Raw genomic sequence first — 18,079 nt, 5'->3', positions numbered from 1 at the left:
CACGAAAGGTCATGTGTGGTATGGTTCCAGTCATACAAGATACCGAGAATCGGCAAACCCATAGAGACAGAAGGTGGACTAGTGGGTGTGAGAGGTTGGGGGACAGAGGAGAATAAGGAGTGACTGCTTCATGACTGTGAGGTTTCCTTTGAGGTGACAAGAATGTTCTGGAACTAGACACAGGTGGTGGTTGTATAACATTGTGAATGTACTAAATGCCCTGGGTTGTTCACTTTAAAATTGTTAATTTTATGGTCTGTGAATTTCACCCCCACTTAAAAAATGACCGAAAGAAGAGGGAGGGAGGGAGGGAGGGAGGAAGAGAGGGAGAGGGGAAGAGGGAGGAGGAGGGGAGGGGGAAGGGAGAGGAGGAGGGAGGGGGAGAGGAATTTACTGGCTCATAGAACTAACCAGGATGTTGAAGAAGGGGGCTCAGCTGAATGATGGACGGAAACAGAACGAGAGGGGCTTTCCATCCCTTGTGCCTCTGCACCTGGGATGGCTACACTCCGCCTCAGCCTCCAGGGACAGGCAGGGTGGCTGGCCTCCCCCCAGCCAAGAGTGCTCCCAGCTCAGAACCCCAGCAGAAAGACCAGGTCCATTCTGTGTCACACCCCACCCCACCGTACTCTAAATAATCAGCATACTCCAAACACAGCCAACCATTCAATAAAGGAGAAGTTTGGGGGCTACAGTTCTTCTGAGGATTTCATTTCTTTAAAGGATTAGGAACAAAGGAGGATTTATTTTGGCCACTTTCATTTTTCTGCAGTAAAGGAAGGGGTCCAGGCAGAAGGAAAACACTGCCCTGGTTATTTGAATGGGAACATTTAAGATAAAGAACTGTGACCTGAAACTATGGAAAGGCTGGAAGGGGACCTGAAGGGGTCTAGAAGGCGGCAGAAGAAGGAGCAGGACGACATCGTGGCAGAGGAAGAATGGGCACAAGGGAACACGGAGCAGGATGGGGGCCACCCCCATCCCAAGCCTGGGATCCTGACCCCAGCAGGGACACCAGCCTGGCGGGGAAATGCAGCCCGCTCCTGCAGAAGAACTTGCTGGAAGGACAGCATTCCTCCAGCCGGCAAAGGGAAACACTCACAGGGTCCAGCTCCAGTGTTTCCTGGCAGAGCAAAGAAGGACAGACGTGGGACAGACAGATGATGAGTGACTAACTGAAGCAAGAGCTCTCATTTGCTGGATCTTCAGTTTTTCTGGCAAAAGAAAAACGGGAGGGGTTTCTGCTGTTTGTGGCATTGTGTTTGGCGATGCCATCAGGTCATGATGGTGTCTCCCAGGTAAGGCCGGTCCCTGTGGAGCGGGGCCTGGGACTGGAGGCCTCACAGAAAGTGCGTCCTTGGCTTTAGTTAATGTCCGTTCTGACCTACTGCGGGGGACAAGAGCTGACAGTTCTCACATCACTGATTCTGCAAGGACATAGGGACCGCAGGGTCATGAAGAGCAGGCAGGGTTGCCCTCTCTCTCCCCCTTCCAGGGAGAGGGAGATGAATGCGGGCCGGGCCTCATGCAGCACCAGGCTGGGCCTGCCTCTGCTGCGGGGTGCGGTTCGTTTGGGCCCAGGCGCTCCTCCGTTCAGACTCTGGTGGGACAGGGTTGATGGCCCCGCCCGGCCACTGTGCCCTTTCCTCCCCATTGCTGATGTACTGGGGTGTGCTTTGTTTGCTTTGGTCTCCTGCCTGAGGTCCCAGGGCAGAAGGTGATAAAATGCTACTTTTCGAGATCGTGGCTGTGGGTTCCTGCAGAATCCACCCCCGCTTTGGGACGTTGACCTGCACTGAGAGGCCCGCACTCACTCCACTGCTGCTCACGTGGTACCTGCTTCCCCACTGCTCCCGCTCCTTCTGACTCAGGCTCCCTCGCAACGTGCCAGGCAGGAAGAGGCCAGCACATGGCCACGCGTTCCCAGGCTCCCTGCAGGAAGAACACCTGTAACAGTCACCCTGATTCCTCCCCACCGCTATGCAAGTACAGGTCCACAGACCTGACCTGGAGTCCAGCTGTCCGAAGAGGAGGCCGGGCTCAGGACTGTCTCATCCCACACCGAGGGTGTGTATACTGGCCTCCGAACTGCTCAGGCCTTCAGAAGCTCCCTGAGGGTTCCGCCCCACCGGATTCCGTGAGATAAACCACACGAAGGGGCGCACGCCTCACACTGAATTTGGCGCAGAGTAGATCCTGTGGAAAGCATGTGCGGAGCACAGCCCACGAATACGCCGGAGGGCTGGTGGCGCGGGGAGCACGCGTCCAGGCTGTGTTAGAGCTCCACGTAGAAGAGGGAACGCTCATCTTGCATCTGTCATCCAGTGGGAAGGCAAATCGATCGTTTCCCCAGACAGCACTTCTCTTCCACACACAGCGGCCATAAAAGCAGAGGCTCCAAAACTTGCAGAGGCCGTGAAGCCCTCGGACGCGGCACGGGGCTCCGAGAAAGCACGCGTGAGTCAAGCCCAAAGTCGCCGCTGAGGCGGAGCCAAGTCTGGGAGGACGCAGGTCTGCAGACTCGGAGAGGAGGGACACGCAGACGACTCCACCTGACATCACTGCGCGGGAGCCGGGGTCCCCCCCCCCCCCCCCCCCCCCGCCCCAGAGCGACGCCCTCCCTTCCTCCCCAGCCGTAGGGGGACACACACCGCAGCACAAAACCCAGGCCATTTATTGGTCAACCAAACAACGACCTCGCCCAGAGACTCACAGGCCCACAGACACTGTCCCCAGAGGACGGAGAGGACTGGCATCCGTGTCCGGGGATGCAGACGGACGGTGCCCTGAGCAACCAAGTTCACGTTCAGTCACCCCACAACGTGCTTCCGGGCAGAGAGAACCACTTGTCTGGGCTCCGTATTCAGTGACATACACGGGGGATGCTTTCCACGCAGAAAGTCTGACAATGAATGCTGGATTTCTCTATTGAGAGCCAGCTACAAAGGCCCCAAAGCCAGCTTGCACCGAGGTTTTGTCCTCGATTTAAAAACATGCTTTTCCCCTGAGGGCCTCTGAGCAGGGGCTGTAAAGAATTGCAACAAGGCCCTTGAAGTCGGACAGAATTAATGTGACTCCCTCCTCCGGCTGGATCTGGATGGGACACTTGAAACCCTGACCACACCCACTTTGTTCTTTCCCAGGACTGCTTGTCACGGAGGAGAGCTTGGTGAAGCTTGAGAATGATTTGCAGTAGAGGTAGAGTCGAGGGTCTGGGGTTTTGTGTGTGTGTTTTGCAAGGGTGGGGGGGGGGCTTCCTTTCAGCTGCAAGCACACCTTTCCAATCGAGCGCGCAAATGCACATGTCATCAGGGCTGAAATAGTGCCTGGAAACTAGGACTGGGAGGTGGCCGGACGGAGAGGGCTCCCATTAAAGCCACTGGAAGGAGACAGAGTTTGGCCCAGAGGAACCTGTGCTTTAGTGCCGGCAGTGCCGGGCGGCGGGAGGACGTAAGAAAGAGAAGGCAGAAGGAGAAACGAACCTGTGGAAGTCACTGCAGGTTCCCGAGCACTGACTACGTCCCTGTGCAACCACGCCGGGTCACAGACATACGCGATTCAGGACAAAGGGAAAGAACACTCAGAGGCCACTGGAAGGCTGTTTCACCCCAGGAATGATGGCCCATTATCCTCCCAGGGGCCGGCTTGAAGACAGGTCCATACCTCCACCTTCCAGGTAAAGAAACCGAGGCACAGAGGTGATAAATTACATGTAGACTTTCAAAAATAATAATAATAAATAAATCTATGACTGCTTCTACGTCATAGGAATATCATGCCGGGAAACCTCTGATTCTACCTGGGTTCCAGTTGGCCGTGTGGACGGTCTTAGTCTGCTGGGGCTGCTATAACAAAACATTACAGTCTGAGGGGCGTGACCAATAGGCATTCACTCCTGCCAGTTCTGGGGGCTGGAAGGCCAGGATCAGGCCACAGGCAGATTCTCCGTCGGGTCAGGGCCCGCTTCCTGGCTCATAGACGGCTGCCTGCATGCTTGTCTGCACAGAACAAGGGGCCCAGCTCTCTGGTCTCTTTGTAAGGGCACTAATCCCATCATGAGGGCTCCCTGCTTATGACCCAATCATCTCCCAAAGGCCCCACCTCCTATTACCATCACCTAGGGATAATGAAGTCAGCATATAAATTTGGTGGGAGGACACAAGCATTGGGTCCATAACATGGACCCAGCAAGCAACATGACCCGTGGACGGCCTGATACTACACAGGAGGGACTCTCATTGCTCTTCAGTGGGAAGGCACAGAAGTTCATGCTCCTGCAATATCTTTTTCTGTATTAAGCTGAGACAAGCCAATTTTTTGCACACTCAGAAACCACATTTCTTCCCAAATAAAAACCTCTTCTCTTATTTCTAAATGAGGAAACATATTTTTTTTAATGCCTCCAGTTTGTCCAACATGGCACCAAATACTTGATATTTGACCCTTACGACACTCTTAAGAGCTTGGCATCCCACTTGCTGGATGAGGACGCAGAGGCTCAGAGAGGTTAAGCCATCTGCCCAAAGTCACAACGCTAACCATGATCTGGTTGACTCCAAAGCCCACTATGCCTTTTCCAATGTTAGCAACATGCTCACAGGTTTGTTTGCCACACCCATGAGGGGGCTGTCATGCCTCCTTCCACGGTGGCAGGAGCAGAGGGTGTGAATGAAGAAATCGCACTCTACCGGCCCTTCTCTGGCCGAGGCTGATCTCAGTGACAGGGCCAGAGACCAGGTGCTGCTCCCTCCTGCGAAGGTTGGGGGGGGGAGCAGGAAGCTGTTTCTAGCAAGGGCCATGATGGGGCGGCTCCAGCCCCTTCTGCTGCCACACATCAAGGTGGCTCAGGTGCAATTCCAAGGGGCCATAGGATGCAATGGAGGGATGATGGCTGTGGCAACAGCAGCCATTGTATTCTGGGCGTCACAGGTTCCTTACAAATGCCTGGGCTCATGCTCTGTTGGTAACAGAGATGGGACACCTGAGTTGTCCCCCGTGTGCCTTCCTGAGCGTACACCTGGTCAACCTGATGGGTCTAACAAGTCACTGGCATTGAGCTGACCTTCTCCATTGTAAGCACCTGCAGAGCACAGCATGTGGCTGAATCCGATTCCCCAGCACCTGGTGTTCCCACCATGGAACCTGGGGATGTGGTGGAGCCAACTTAGAGAAACCCTTTCACCCATTCATCCATTCTTCGAACACTGAGGGGCGCGTTAGACAACACGCTGTTGGATGTGATAGAAATGTCATGGGCTTGTGTGAAAGACTTGTTTTCAAATTTTGGCTCTTAAAAATCTTGACAAGCCGTGTGCCCTTGAGAAAATTTTTGAATGACTTTTCTGTAGTCTCATCAGCCAACCTGCTTCATACGCCTGTAAAGCAATGAGGTGGAATCGTACCTGGACGGGAGGTGACATGATCGGGCTCTAAATGACAGCATGATGTGTTCATGGGCAAGAATCCTCATGCACTCCCCCTGGCAGGGACCCCCGCCTCTCCCACATCAGACAGGGACCTGCTGTGGCTTCAGTGCTCGGCCAAAAATTTCAGACCTGTGACCTCTGGGTAAGACCAGAAGACTAAAGAATATCTGACCAATGAATCATCCCACCCCATGAAAGAGGGAGAGAGAGAGAGAGAAGAAAAAATAAAAAGAAGAGGGTTGGAGGGGAAGGGGAGCAAGTGGGAGCAGGTTTTCCAAGAAAGACCCCTCATCTCTTGGTATGGAAGTTCCAGATAAGTTTGGGGACATTCGAGGAAAGTTCCCTTGTGGTTTGGAACCCACTCATGTAGGACTCTGAGGGTCGTGTCAGTGAAAACTTGACTGGCCTTGAAAACCCGATCACAGAAGCATGACTGTCTTTGACGGTGGCCTTACGTAAGGGCTTAAAGGACAGAACAACCCTGTCCTCTGCAGGGCTTCTATGACAGCTGAGGGTGATTTTTTTTCCTAAAGGAACGAGCCCACAAAGTCTTACAGAGAACTGTAGTGGGAGAAACACGAACAGCTTGGGCTGAAAGGCACAGAGTACACACTGAAATGATGCCTTTGGACCCCAGACCTGGTACAGGTGGGAAGCAGGCTGAGAAAAGGAAGCCCCAGGAAAAGGAAGGACGACCCAGAGGGAGAAACAGAGGCCAGTGGAGTGAGTGTGAAAGCCGTGGCCTTTACCCCGGGAGCTGTCCGCCCGTACCCACCTGCCTTTCAAAAGTGCTCTGAGCCTGTGACTTGGGTGCCTCCCCACCTGCCACTCTGGCCCAACAGGAGGGTCCGCAGAATTATCCTCTGCTTGTCCCATTGTTGTCTGTTGTTGAGTGTGGGAGGGGGCAGATAGTTTGTGTCTCTAGTTTATAAATTTCATATCAAAAAGAAGTGGATTTGAGGGCTCAAGGAGCCTCGTCAGTATGGACCTGGTTTGGATAAACTGACGCTTCACGAGGACGAGGCTTGGGGGGCCTTGGGAGGGGCTGAGCACATCTTGCATGTGGCAAGACCATGAATGGCTGTGGGACAGAGGGCCTCCAAGATGGCCCCTGACAATCCCTCCCTCTGGTATTCTCAGGTCTGTGCTGTCTGTCTCTTGCAGAATGGACTGACCCATGGAACCAACAGCACACTGCAGAACTGAAGCAGGCAACTTCCAAGGCAGCTCTAACACTGCGGCTTCCCCTTATTCTCTCTCGGAGCCCTTGCTCTGGGAGAAGCCAGCAGTCACGTCATGAGGGCCCTGGAGCAGGCCTCTGCCAGGCCCACCTGGTGAGAAACGGAAGCTTCTGCCCACAGAGAGCGTGCACTGGCCTACCGTGCACGGGAGCCATCCTGGCGGGCAGACCCCCGGCCTCCTTCAGATGGCTGCAGGGCCCTGGCTGGTTTTATTACGGCAGCCTCGTGAGAGAACCCAAGGCCCACAATTCCACTAAAATGCTCTTCAATTCCTGCCCCACAGGCACTACGCAAAAATAATAATACGTTTAGTATTGGTTTCAGCCGCTACGATGTGGGGTAATTTGTTACCCAGCAACAGGTAACTATTACAGGATGGAAATGAACACGTCGAAGATTTCATTCCATTTGTTAATTAATGATGAACATAGGAATACGGTTCCCAGAGCGTTTGAGGAACTTGATATTTATGGGCCGTTTGATGAAGAGCCGCCAGAATCTGAGTGCTAGGTTAATACAGAATAATACGAAACTGGTTCCTGTCCTAGGGAGTGATGAATGGCCACCTTTGGGTTATCTTTTCTACCAAAAAGAATTCAGTTTCCTCTCTGTCAGTCAAAATCTGAAGCTCACACAGAACTTCTGAGACCCTGAATCGACGGAACGCAGGGAGTGGAGTCATTCTTCATGGTGAGAGGCTGCGCTGGGGCTGGTGGTGCGTTTCACAGTATTGCCACCTTCATCCACGGCTTGTCCAGGAACACCCCCCTGCTCCCCGCCAGTCATGACGATCGACCATGTCTCTAGACATTGCAAATGTCCCCCGAGGGACCCAGGGTTGAGAACCACTGCCTCACATCATTAAGGAATCCTTGGGCAGACCTATCAAATGATGCCCATTTCAACACTGACATGCCATGCCATCCACTTTTTGGCCTCATTTCCAAGTTTTAAATCTGTTCTCGTAACAAGCATCCATGAGCCAGGAACAGAGAAAGGAAGCTCCCTCCCACTTCACTGCTTCCAAGGAAAGGGGGCTCCGGCCCCTTGCTGCTGCCCGAGCTAAAACTGAACACGCAATATGGTCTCCTTCACCTCCGCCCACAGGGGACAGGAATGAACGGGCAAGGAGGGCAAATACGGTCAGAGTAGGACATGGGGTCAGAGAGCTTCCAGGGGTAAGCCAGACAGCACTAGAGAGAGACCTGTCTCATAGCAGCTGGGGCAGGAAGATCAGTTGTTAGCCCATAGAAAGGTAAGGAGAGGAACAGGATGCCCAAAGAGACCCCAGGCCCTAACTAAGGTTTTTTGGGTTTTCTTAGCTATCTTTTCAAAATCATTTTAAACATGCAAGCAATATTTACCTAATAAAAAAGAAGAAATTTGAATTCACCTTTGGGGGCAGATTGATTCTTTGTTTTGAAAGGAACCATTAAATAAATTCCTTAAATGAATTCCCCTTTAAACTGATGAGAAGGATAGAAGCAGAAAAATGTTCACCCTTAGCGCAGAAGGCTGACCTACAGCCGGTCTAGCTCCGATAAGGATCGAATATGTGCTGCTTGCTACACTCTTAAAGGGTCTCACGACGGCCTATAAACCTCACCCATTGTTAATGTCCAGCGCAACGATAAGCAGCAGAGAAATCTTGCAAAAGTAGTTTTACGAGGAGAAATTCGAAGACGATGTTTATGATCTAATACTCCCTACGTGTCCCCTCCCCCTCGAGCACCAAGCGTACAACTGCCAGCTTCACACAGCAGAAGCACAGCCCTGTCTGCCCACAGGCCCCGTCCCCGTGCTACTTAAATAAACTAAGTGGCACCATACGACATCTCAAGAATTCTTTCGTGGCCGTCACATTCGAAAAGCCGGCAACAAAACCATTACCTCGATTAGTAAATATAAAGCAAATACTCACCATGCTTGTTGAGTCTGTTGGCCTGTACGTGGCTGTTTGAGGCTGAGACACTCCATTCTGCACAGAGTAAATGGCAACATCAGAATCGCACCTGGAAAAAAGAAAATGAATTGGCCGGCAATCGGTTTGTAGCAACTGTACCTGTGGCATGTGGGGCGATGAGTCTGCAGGAGGCCAGACCAGGTTGGAGAATTCCCCCACCAGGGAAGGAAGAAAGGCCAGGGCAAGGAACCTGGGTGGGGCTTGTCGTCACAGCCTTTGGGGATGCAGTGGCACTACGCTTAGTATTAAGGCCCAGTGAGGACTCATGTTAGACAGTCATGTTCTGATGGACCAGTTTCGTCAGGGACCAGAAGGCAAGGGAGCACTCCAGAGGCCAAAGGGGTATCCCTCAAACCTAGGGGCCATTTCAGTTGCCAGTCATCCTGGGAACAGGCTGGTCTTGGGACGGGGAACAAGGATCAGGGAGGTCAGCCTCTGAGGTGTGAGACCACCATTCTTTCTGGGCCTCCCAGCAGCTGGGCTGGACCCTGAATCAGGGATGTACACAAAGCCCTCCTGGGGAGGGAGGTGGCCCCTCCTTCCCATGAAGGCCATCTGGAAGGCAGATGGGGGAGCCCTGGAAAGCACCCCAGGACAGACCCACCTTGAGACTCTAAGGGTAGCCACATCCAGTAGGCTTATCACCTACCTATGCTGTATCTCCTTCTCCCTCTTCCTCCCTAGCTCATCAACCCAGTCTGGTTTCTGTTGTGGGGGAGGAATTTAAAGGAAAAGCCTGTTCTGTGCCTAAATTGCAGTGCCAAGTGCCACAGCTGGCACGCTCCTAAGGACAGCAGCCTGGGGGAAAGGAACAGTGGCCTGGCCCAATGCCAGAGCATGTATGCAACACCATAAGCCCCACAACGGACCTGAGAGATCTCAGGAAGACTGAGAACCTGAGCATGGAAGTGACCCAACTTTAACAATTCCCAAGTCCAACATGCAGCTGGGGAACTCATGGAAAGATGAAGTGTGGTTGAGGTGTGGTCACAGACCGGACATGCAGTCTATTGGTGAATGATGAGTAGACAGGCAGGCAGAGACACAGGTGGAGAGGATGGATGGATGGATGGGTGGACGGATTGTTGGATGGATGGGTGGCTAGGCAGGGAGACAGATACAGGTAAAGGATGGACGGTGAGAGTTCAGAGCATGTCACCCCAAAGGAGGCCACCTTGGCATATTGATTATTTTGAGTTAAAAGACTTAAAAAACAGCTGGTGTGGCTGAGTCAGTTAAGCAGCTGACTCTTGACCTCAGCTAGGTCTTGATCTTAGGGTTGTGAGTTCAAGCCCTGCACTGGGCTCTATGCTGGGCATAGAGCCTACAAGAATGAAGGAAGGAAGGAAGGGAGGGAGGGAGGGAGGGAGGGAGGGAGGGAGGAAAAAAAAAAACAAACAGCAGGTGTAAGAAAGACACTTGGACCCTCCTTTTCCTTCCTGAAAGCAGAAGGTAAAACTCCCATATGAAAGTGCCCTCCCTGTCCCAGGAGGAAAGAAACATTCTTATCATCAGAGACTGAGAAATGGGGGCCAAGAGATCTGCACAAGCAAATGTTTTTAAACAGACCCGTATCTTCCTAGATACTTTGTCACAGTTTACTACTCCTAGCCCAAAACCCTTTGTCTTTTCAATAAATAAAAATGTATTGTCTCTTTGTCTAAAAGGTATGAAAGCTTCCTGTTCTGGTCACTTCTTCAGGTCTTCATTACCTTGAGATGGCTCCCACATACAAGAAAATATTTAATTAAGCTTGTACGCTTTTCTCCTGCTAATCTGTCTTATGTCAATTTAATTCTGAGACCCAGCTGCAGACCCAAAGAGGGTAGAGAAGAATTTTTCCTCCCCTACAATAGATAAATAGATACGGATATAGGTATGGGAAGGGAAGGGAAGGGAAGGGAAGGGAAGGGAAGGGAAGGGAAGGGAAGGGAAAGATAAAGGGAAGAAAATTAGAGAGGCAACATTTATATTTATTATCTTCCTAAGATGTGGACAAGGGGCAAAGAAAGGATGTGGAAACATAAAGGAATGAGAACCACAAATTGCAAATTACTTGCTTTTGCTTGTCACAATCCAGGCGCTGCAGAGGTCAAGTTCAAAGCTCCCCAGACTTCTAGGGAATGTGTTCTAGGACACATTTCACAGCAGTTTCACCCAACACCAACCAGGACATCACAACTTGGCGTGAAATAGAAGTCCAAGGCCAAAGGGTTGGCCCATTGTCACAGTAAAGGTGGTAAGCAGAGAAAGTTGTCCAGACGGGCCCCGAGGGAACACTTGTCCTTGTGGGTGTCTCTGCGAGCTGCCTGACCCCACATCCATGGGGTTCCTTCAGGAAGGTTCTGCGGCTCTTCACCTGCCTTCCACTGAAAGGGAAGGTTATGATACTTTGCCTACTTCCCCAGGGTGTGTCAAGCAGCTCAAACAACTATTCTAGAGAATGTGGCTATTTGGGGATAAAAGACCCTATGCAGGGCTACCTAATGTCACTTAATAACTACACAAGGCCCCCAGAAACATGACAGCCAAACAGATTGTGCCAAAGGCTTTTGTGACGAAATGGAGCGCCGTGGGGCGTTAAGAGTTCTAATCCCCTGTGAAAGGCCTAACCGGGGAGCCCAGTCATATACAATGTGCATATTTTTCTACACATAAAGCTGATTATCTACCACTACCTGGAAACAACGGAAAAATTACTTGTAATTATTCTAGACTAAAAAATAGTGAGTTCTGGAAGTTTTTTGGCTCCCCTCCTACCATGCCCATTAACAGCGCTAAAGAGGAAAGAATACCGTGCTGATTTGGAGTGACGCAATGGGTGACAGCGTGCTTCATGTTTCAGAGGAGGTGGGCGAGAAAGATCTACCTTTAAAGAACTCCAATTAAAGTAATTACCATTGTTACCAAAATTACTGTTTTTAAAAGCCTGAAGTCCTCTATTGGAGAACACTTCAGAAAGCTGTGGAAAAAACCCACATGACCAGCACGATTAGGGAGAACAAAAGCCAAGCATTGTTTAAAGCGAGCTGCTTAAATCCTCCCATGCCTCCGTGCCGTGGTGGGAAGTCACCATTCCTGAAAGCCTGTCATACTTTCTTAAGTTTTCAAAGAGCTGTCAGCAATATTCCCAGGGTGGGAGGGCGACCGGCACGTGAGCGGAGCTGCACGCGGCAGGTCGCGCGGGGCGACGGCGGTCTCCTTCTGGCTCCTCCCGAACTTCTCTTCGGACGAGGCACATGCTGTGGCTCCTCGTTCTGGGCCTTGGGGTGGATGGGCCACGACGGGCAGGGATCAGGGATTCTAGAAGGTAGTCCAGAGTCTATCCGGGATAACCTTTGTGCTCTTGACGTGGTGCCGGAAAGATCTAGATGTTGGTGGGGATGCTCTCAGATTAGATGGGGAAGGACTGTTTTTGCACATTTTCAGTGTGTTGCAGATGGAAATTTTCTGTAAAGTGCCCTAATAATTAACTACGGAATATAAAATTAATAAAACAAAGAAACACAAACTATAAGCCCCATGACATTGTTATCAGGCTCAACAGGTAAATACAAATTACCCTGTGCAATTGCTAGAAAAATGCTAAGAGCTTCCTCTCGATTTCTGTACTTCCCCTGCTGCAGACCACGGGTCCAGGGCTACCCTTCAAGCAGCTCTGATGTAGGACAGCACACCCCCAAGTCGCCGCTAGAATACTAAGTCACCCAAGGTGGTCACAAGCAGATGGTTCTACTGGTCAAATGAAGTGTGGAAAATGCTACATCTCCTTTTGGACGGTCACCGTGCATGGTGGCAGACGAACAGCTCTGAGAGATCCTGCTTCAAAAGGAGCAAAAAACTCCCTTTCTTGAGCCCAGTTTTCCAAATTTATTTGCTCACTTTCTCTTTCTCTCTCCTTTTATTTGTTTACTGATGAACTCATCTTTGTATAACACGCCATTCGCCCGACGACATCCCACCGATCCCACGCTAAGAAATGCTTGCCGGGGGTGTGGCCTTACGGGCATCTGCCCAGCCTCGGACACGGTGGTCAGTGACGCCGGACCCCAAAGTGGAAAATACCTGGTGTCGGCAGGTGTCTGCCCGCCCACGTCGACCCCACAGTGGTGATGTCTGGACGCATCTGTGGACCATACCAAAGGAATTGGTCCTCGTGACAGTCAGGTTCCTCTTCGTCCTTCAGCAGCAGATAGGAACTCCAGCTGTTAGCGCTACTACCCTTTGGCAGTGGCCTGGCATGCTGGGACTCTGTGGCCTTTAGCAAAACTCCGTGCATAGAATAAACTCAATCAAGCGTAAGGAGACCGCGAGCTACGCTGGGGAGCAGCGACGCACCAGCTACAGCGACACTGTTTATCTTTCCCTGGACTCACTCAAGCTAGGCCCAGAATGGCTTTTCCTAATGAGCTGGCATCAGGCAAACATCGCCTAGTGCAATCAGTGTCCTTACAGGAGGCTTCCGAATACTGCTTGGAAATACATTTGAATGCACTCAGCCTCCCAATTTCCCTCTAACAAAACAATTATCTACAGTCCAATTTCCACACGCGGAACCCCAAGCGCCTTTCACACTGGGGTCAGGAGAATGAGGGTCTGGTGGTGCCAGGAACTTGATTGCCAATGGTTTTAACAGCCGTGGAGACCACAGGTGGCTGCAGCAGGTCTGGAATACCACTGTCTTCCAAGGACAGGCCTTCTCTGCTGTTGTCTCACAAATCAAAGGCATGCCAAAGTCAAGGCCCCTTGCTTGTTTCCTGTTCAATCTCTTCACAGTTTCCTGCGTCCCTAACACCATCTTGTACCCCTGTGGGATCACTACTTCACAATCTACTCCAATATAAGACATCCCGAGTCACAGGAAACAGTGTTTCTAGGCCTGGGAGTCTTCCTGGGACCCACGTAGGCACAGAACTTCTTAGAAAATGGAGCGACTTGTCCGCGTGTTGCATCGTCCCTCCACACAACCGATGTGAATCACCAGCCACCAAGAGACTTTCCATTGACACAGGCATAGTTAGGAGGACCCCAGACTATGTCACAGGCTTCTATGTGGTTATGAAACATGCCAGAAAATTCTTAAATATGCCTCCCGGCCAAAGGTGGAGTCTGATTCCCCTCCCTGTGAAGAAGGGCCAGCAGGGGGCACTTGGTCCTGACAGACTACAGCAGGAGAGGTGGCTGCCTGTCTCCCAAGGCAAGGCCAGGAAAGGGGTACAGCTTCCTCCTGGATGTCTCTCTCTCCCTTTCTGGGGACATAGAGCTGTGGAGCCCTGAGCTGACACATAGGAAGTGTCACCATCTGGAAGATGCCATGCTGGAAAGACCATGAGTGGATAAGGAGCTCCAGCTCTTCCCACCCAGGTGCCACGCATGGGAGTGAAGAAGCCTCTGAGATGCTCTCAGCTGCTCCTGAATTGTGTGAGATAATAAATATTCATGGTTGTCTCAAGCCATGAGGTTTGGGGTGATTTGTTACTTGGCCATAGATAGCTAATACACTCCTTGAGTGGGGCACCATTGGAGTCCTTTCTACTTCTCTTTTCCTCAGCACACACTGTTGGCCTCTTGAAGACTCCGCAGCTATAGGAGCTCACCTACAAAGGAACCCAAGCACACCTGCTCTCACAGACTTAGCCTTGCCTGCCTCCCCGCCCCCATAGCTCACACTTCGCTTCATGCTGCTTGCCTCCTTGGTGCTGACTCCTACTTTCTACCTGAGACACCTGTAGTTATGAAGCCCAGCTGGTCACTTGGTTGCTACCTTGAACACTCTGTTCTCTTGAGTTGTCAAGCTTAGCTCTCTCAGGCACCCACCATGCTCCTGGTGAGCTGATGTATCCCATCCCTGGGCTTCTCCACTCACAAGCGAGGAGCCTGAGAGATCCTGTTTCTCTCTCCAGATCCAGGCATGGCCGGATGGTGTCTTCAACTTCCACGTGCTTCCTTACGTAGCATCTGCAAGGCTCCAGGAACAAACAAAGCTGATAACCTCTCAGTGTTCAGCAGAAGCAAGGAGAGAAAACTCTTATTTTCATTAACAGGGGGATGAGCCAATACCCACGAGGAAGTTTTGCAGCCAGGACAGAAAATTTAAACAGGAAAGATCTACTTTTTGTTGTTGTAGTGGTGCGAGGTCTTGTAAGGCTGCGAGTAGGCACAATGCCAGTTTTGTCACCTCTAAAACAGAGATGGTAACAGCGCCAATGTAAGGAGTACATTGGGCAATATACGTGAGATGCTTCGCCCTGTGCCTGACATACAGAAAGAGTTCAATGAATGTAGGCTTTTCTCACTCTCGTGACATCCTATCTCAAGTTTACTATGCCCCGCACTGAGCTCTTCACATTCCTTCCACGCCTCCCACATCTTCCCTATCCTGGACAGCACATTCCCCTTCAACTTACTGAGCCAAAAACACCCCAAACTGCTGGGGCAATGCTGTCTCCTTTCCTTCTCTCACGTTCCGCGTGCAACCAAATGGCAGTGCTTTTGTATTCTACCTTCGAAATAGATTCAGAACTGACTACTTCTAACCACTGGCTGCTCTTCGCTTGTCCAAGCTCTCATCACCTCCCCTTAGTTCCTGGCCGAGATGTGTAGACTCCCCTGCCTGCCACCAACCCCCTTCTGCACCGCCCTGACCAGCTTTTGGACCCGCTGCTGGGAGAACTGTGGTTAAACAGAAGTCACATCCACTTTTTCCTCAAAATCCAGTGGTTTCTGACCATTCTCAGATGAAAGCCCAGTCCTAATGACCTCAGGACCTAATGATCTGGCCCCTGTTCTGGACTTCTCTCTTCCTTCTCTCTCTCTCACCACCACCATCCCGGACCCCCCACATGTTGTAGAACTCTGCTTCCCTGGCCTTCCTTTGGTTCCTCAGGCACACGAAGCTTCGTGTGCTTCAGAACACCTGCACTTGCTATCCATTCTGTCTCAAAGACTCTTAACAAATATCTAAATGGCTTCCTTCCTCAGCTTCTTCCCATCGACTTCTTCGGGAGGTCTTAGCCAACCATCCTAATTACAATTGCAACCCCTCCCAACCCTCTCTGTCCCTCCCCCATGCTTTCATTTTTGCCATAAACCTTCTCACTGTCTACCATACTCTGTATTGACTTTGCCTTGTTTCCCCTCCTGGAATGGAATGTAAGCTCCAGGAGGGTGTGGGGTCTGGGAAACACAGCTGTATTCCCAGTACCTAGAAACAGTGACCAATACATGGCAAGTACTCAAGCATTCATTGGAGGAGGTGGAGGAAGGGAATACAGCATACTAGTTCTTTGCCTCAAATGATCTAGAAAAAATCCAAGCTGATCATGGGTGGATCCTTACTTGGTTTCTAAACTAAAACGGAGAAAACATTTGTCCTTCTTCAGTTGGGAAGGGAAAGATGGCGGCCCCTTGGGTACCTTTCCCTTCATCTTTCACTTGGTTGCAGGTACAGTGGAATCACCATTAGCCTGTGGCTCCCCCTTCTGCTGGTCATAGGCATCATCCTCATTTGCATGTGGGGGTTAGAGTTTACCTCTTTGATAAGGATGCTCGTGGAGTTAGAGATCAGCTCTTATCTCTGGCATGCTAGTTCTCAGGCAGGCCCTCTGACACAGTCAGTGGCAGGCCTCTGAGTTAAGGGACTACTACTGCTCACTCACGGTGGAGTCAACATTGCCCGGAGGTGTGAACAGCTCGATAAATCAGAACGCATGTTGAGCTGGGGGTCGTAGTTTATGGGTTTTAGTCCCATAAACTCTGACATGTACCAGATCCTCAAGTTCCAAGAACTGAAGGAGACCACTCTACACCTGAGGACCCTGCCACGCCCCCACAAACAGAGCTACTCTTCACCTTCCCGGGAGGTGACATCACAGACATCTCAGAGGCCCCCAGCTGTTTCAGACAAGAGCCATGCAACCAGTGGGGAAACAGGAAAACAACTACGGCATTGGGCGGTGACCACCATGCTTCATATACAACAGCTTTTTTCTTCCTGCTTTTATCTGCACTCATTCTTTCCACAAATGCCTATTTCACATCCACCTATGAACAGAAGTTTGCAATGGAGCTTACCTTCAGAGGAGCCTCGTTTTCTGTGTCCTTGACTCCATATTTTCTTTCAGAGCTGTCTACTCCATGCCTCTCTCTGGGGTGAAGCTCAGTGCCTCTTCGGCAAGAAAGGTGATTGGCTCCTTGTCAGATGGGCAACAGAGAGGTTGAGGAAGTTACAGCCCTCAAAAGGCCCTGCTGAAATCTGCTGGCAGAGGCCAACTTTCTGTAACCCCATATGCATGACAAATGGGGTTGGGCAACCTATCTGCAGGTGAACTTAAAAAGTACTTTAGGAAAAAGCGATGGGGGAGGGCAAGGAGAGCAATGACTAAAGATTTACTGGAAACAAACCTGTCAGGAGTTCTGGGTTCATAGGGATGGGTTTGTCAGAGCTGGCATCTACCACGTGGCACGAGGCCCAGGCATAGCAGGTGGCCCAGACATAGCTTTAATTGATAGCTTAATTAAGGAATTAGGTAGGTTATAATTTCCCAACTACAGCTTGCTGCAGCTAAATTTTATCATTTTCCTTTTCCATAGAAACACACATATAGAAGTGAAGGAGGGTTGGGTGTCATGCACCCAGGAGCTGCTGCTCAGGTGGTCTGGCCGGTCTGTATGTACGAAAAGAAGAAAAATTATGTGTTAGGGAGGAAATGCCAACAGGTACTTCCTTCACTCTCAGGAAGCTGCCCCAGGAACCCTGAAAGGGCAATGGTTTTACCCTTTCTCCTCAAGAACTTGCTGAGTTGCCTTCTAGAGAGGAGAAGCACCCTCTTCAACAGCCAGACTAGAGCCTCCAAATGGTGCAGGCCTGTGAAACGAAGTCTCCAGAGACCCGGACGGAGAAGACATACAGCCATCTATCTCACTGATGTCCAGGAGCTCTGCAGAGGCAAACTACGATGGGCTTCACGAGCCACACTGACAGCTGCCTCGGGCCCTGGGAAAATGCTTGGCCCTTTGGCGTGGGTGGGATGGGGCTCAGGAACTTGAACTTCTTCTGTTACTCACAGTGTGGTCCCCTGTCTAGCTGCATCAGCATCACCTGGGAGCTCCTAAGGGACAGAGAACCTCAGGGCAAACTGCATTTCAGCAAGATCCCCAGGGGATTTCTGCGCACATTAAAATTAAACATTTAAGAATCAGTGACTTGGGGTCACCTGGGTGGCTCGGTTGGTTGTGTCTGACTTTGGCTCGGGTCATGATCCCGGGGTCCTGGGGTCGAGCCCTGTATCAGGTTCCCCGCTCAGCGGAGAGTCTGCTTGTCTCTCTGTGCCCCCACCCCCAGCTTGTGCTTGCTCCCACACTCTGTCTCTGTCTCAAATAAATAAATAAAATCTTAAAAAACAAATCAGTGACTTGGACAATAGATGGTGCAGTCTAGCTTCCAACTT

The 18,079-nt window shown here is 51.0% G+C and overlaps 1 protein-coding gene across 7 annotated transcripts in view; it reads right to left on the bottom strand.

The window, feature by feature from the left end:
• The window catches only part of LOC103676264, a 67,230-nt gene extending 49,352 nt beyond the window's left edge, over positions 1–17,878 (bottom strand). The window contains exons 1-4 of one of the 7 annotated variants that reach the window (XR_572055.2): positions 16,704–17,878; positions 14,448–14,596; positions 10,687–10,999; positions 8,589–8,679 (exon numbers count right to left, since the gene is read on the bottom strand). Coding sequence is in view for 2 of the 7 variants with exons in the window: in XM_040645425.1 (XP_040501359.1) it covers positions 8,589–8,679; positions 14,448–14,596; positions 16,704–16,822; positions 17,034–17,055 (381 nt within the window). In the remaining 5 variants the exon portion in view is untranslated. The remainder of the gene's footprint in view (positions 1–8,588; positions 8,680–10,686; positions 11,000–14,447; positions 14,597–16,703) is intronic. The other 6 variants (XR_572056.2, XM_040645425.1, XM_040645426.1 and 3 more) reach the window with 6 other exon arrangements.
• Positions 17,879–18,079: the final 201 nt, after the last annotated feature.

This window comes from Ursus maritimus, unplaced genomic scaffold (assembly GCF_017311325.1).
Source record: "Ursus maritimus isolate PB19 unplaced genomic scaffold, ASM1731132v1 scaffold_31, whole genome shotgun sequence".
NCBI classification, from domain to species: domain Eukaryota; kingdom Metazoa; phylum Chordata; class Mammalia; order Carnivora; family Ursidae; genus Ursus; species Ursus maritimus.
This window is presented reverse-complemented; position numbering and strand designations above follow the sequence as displayed.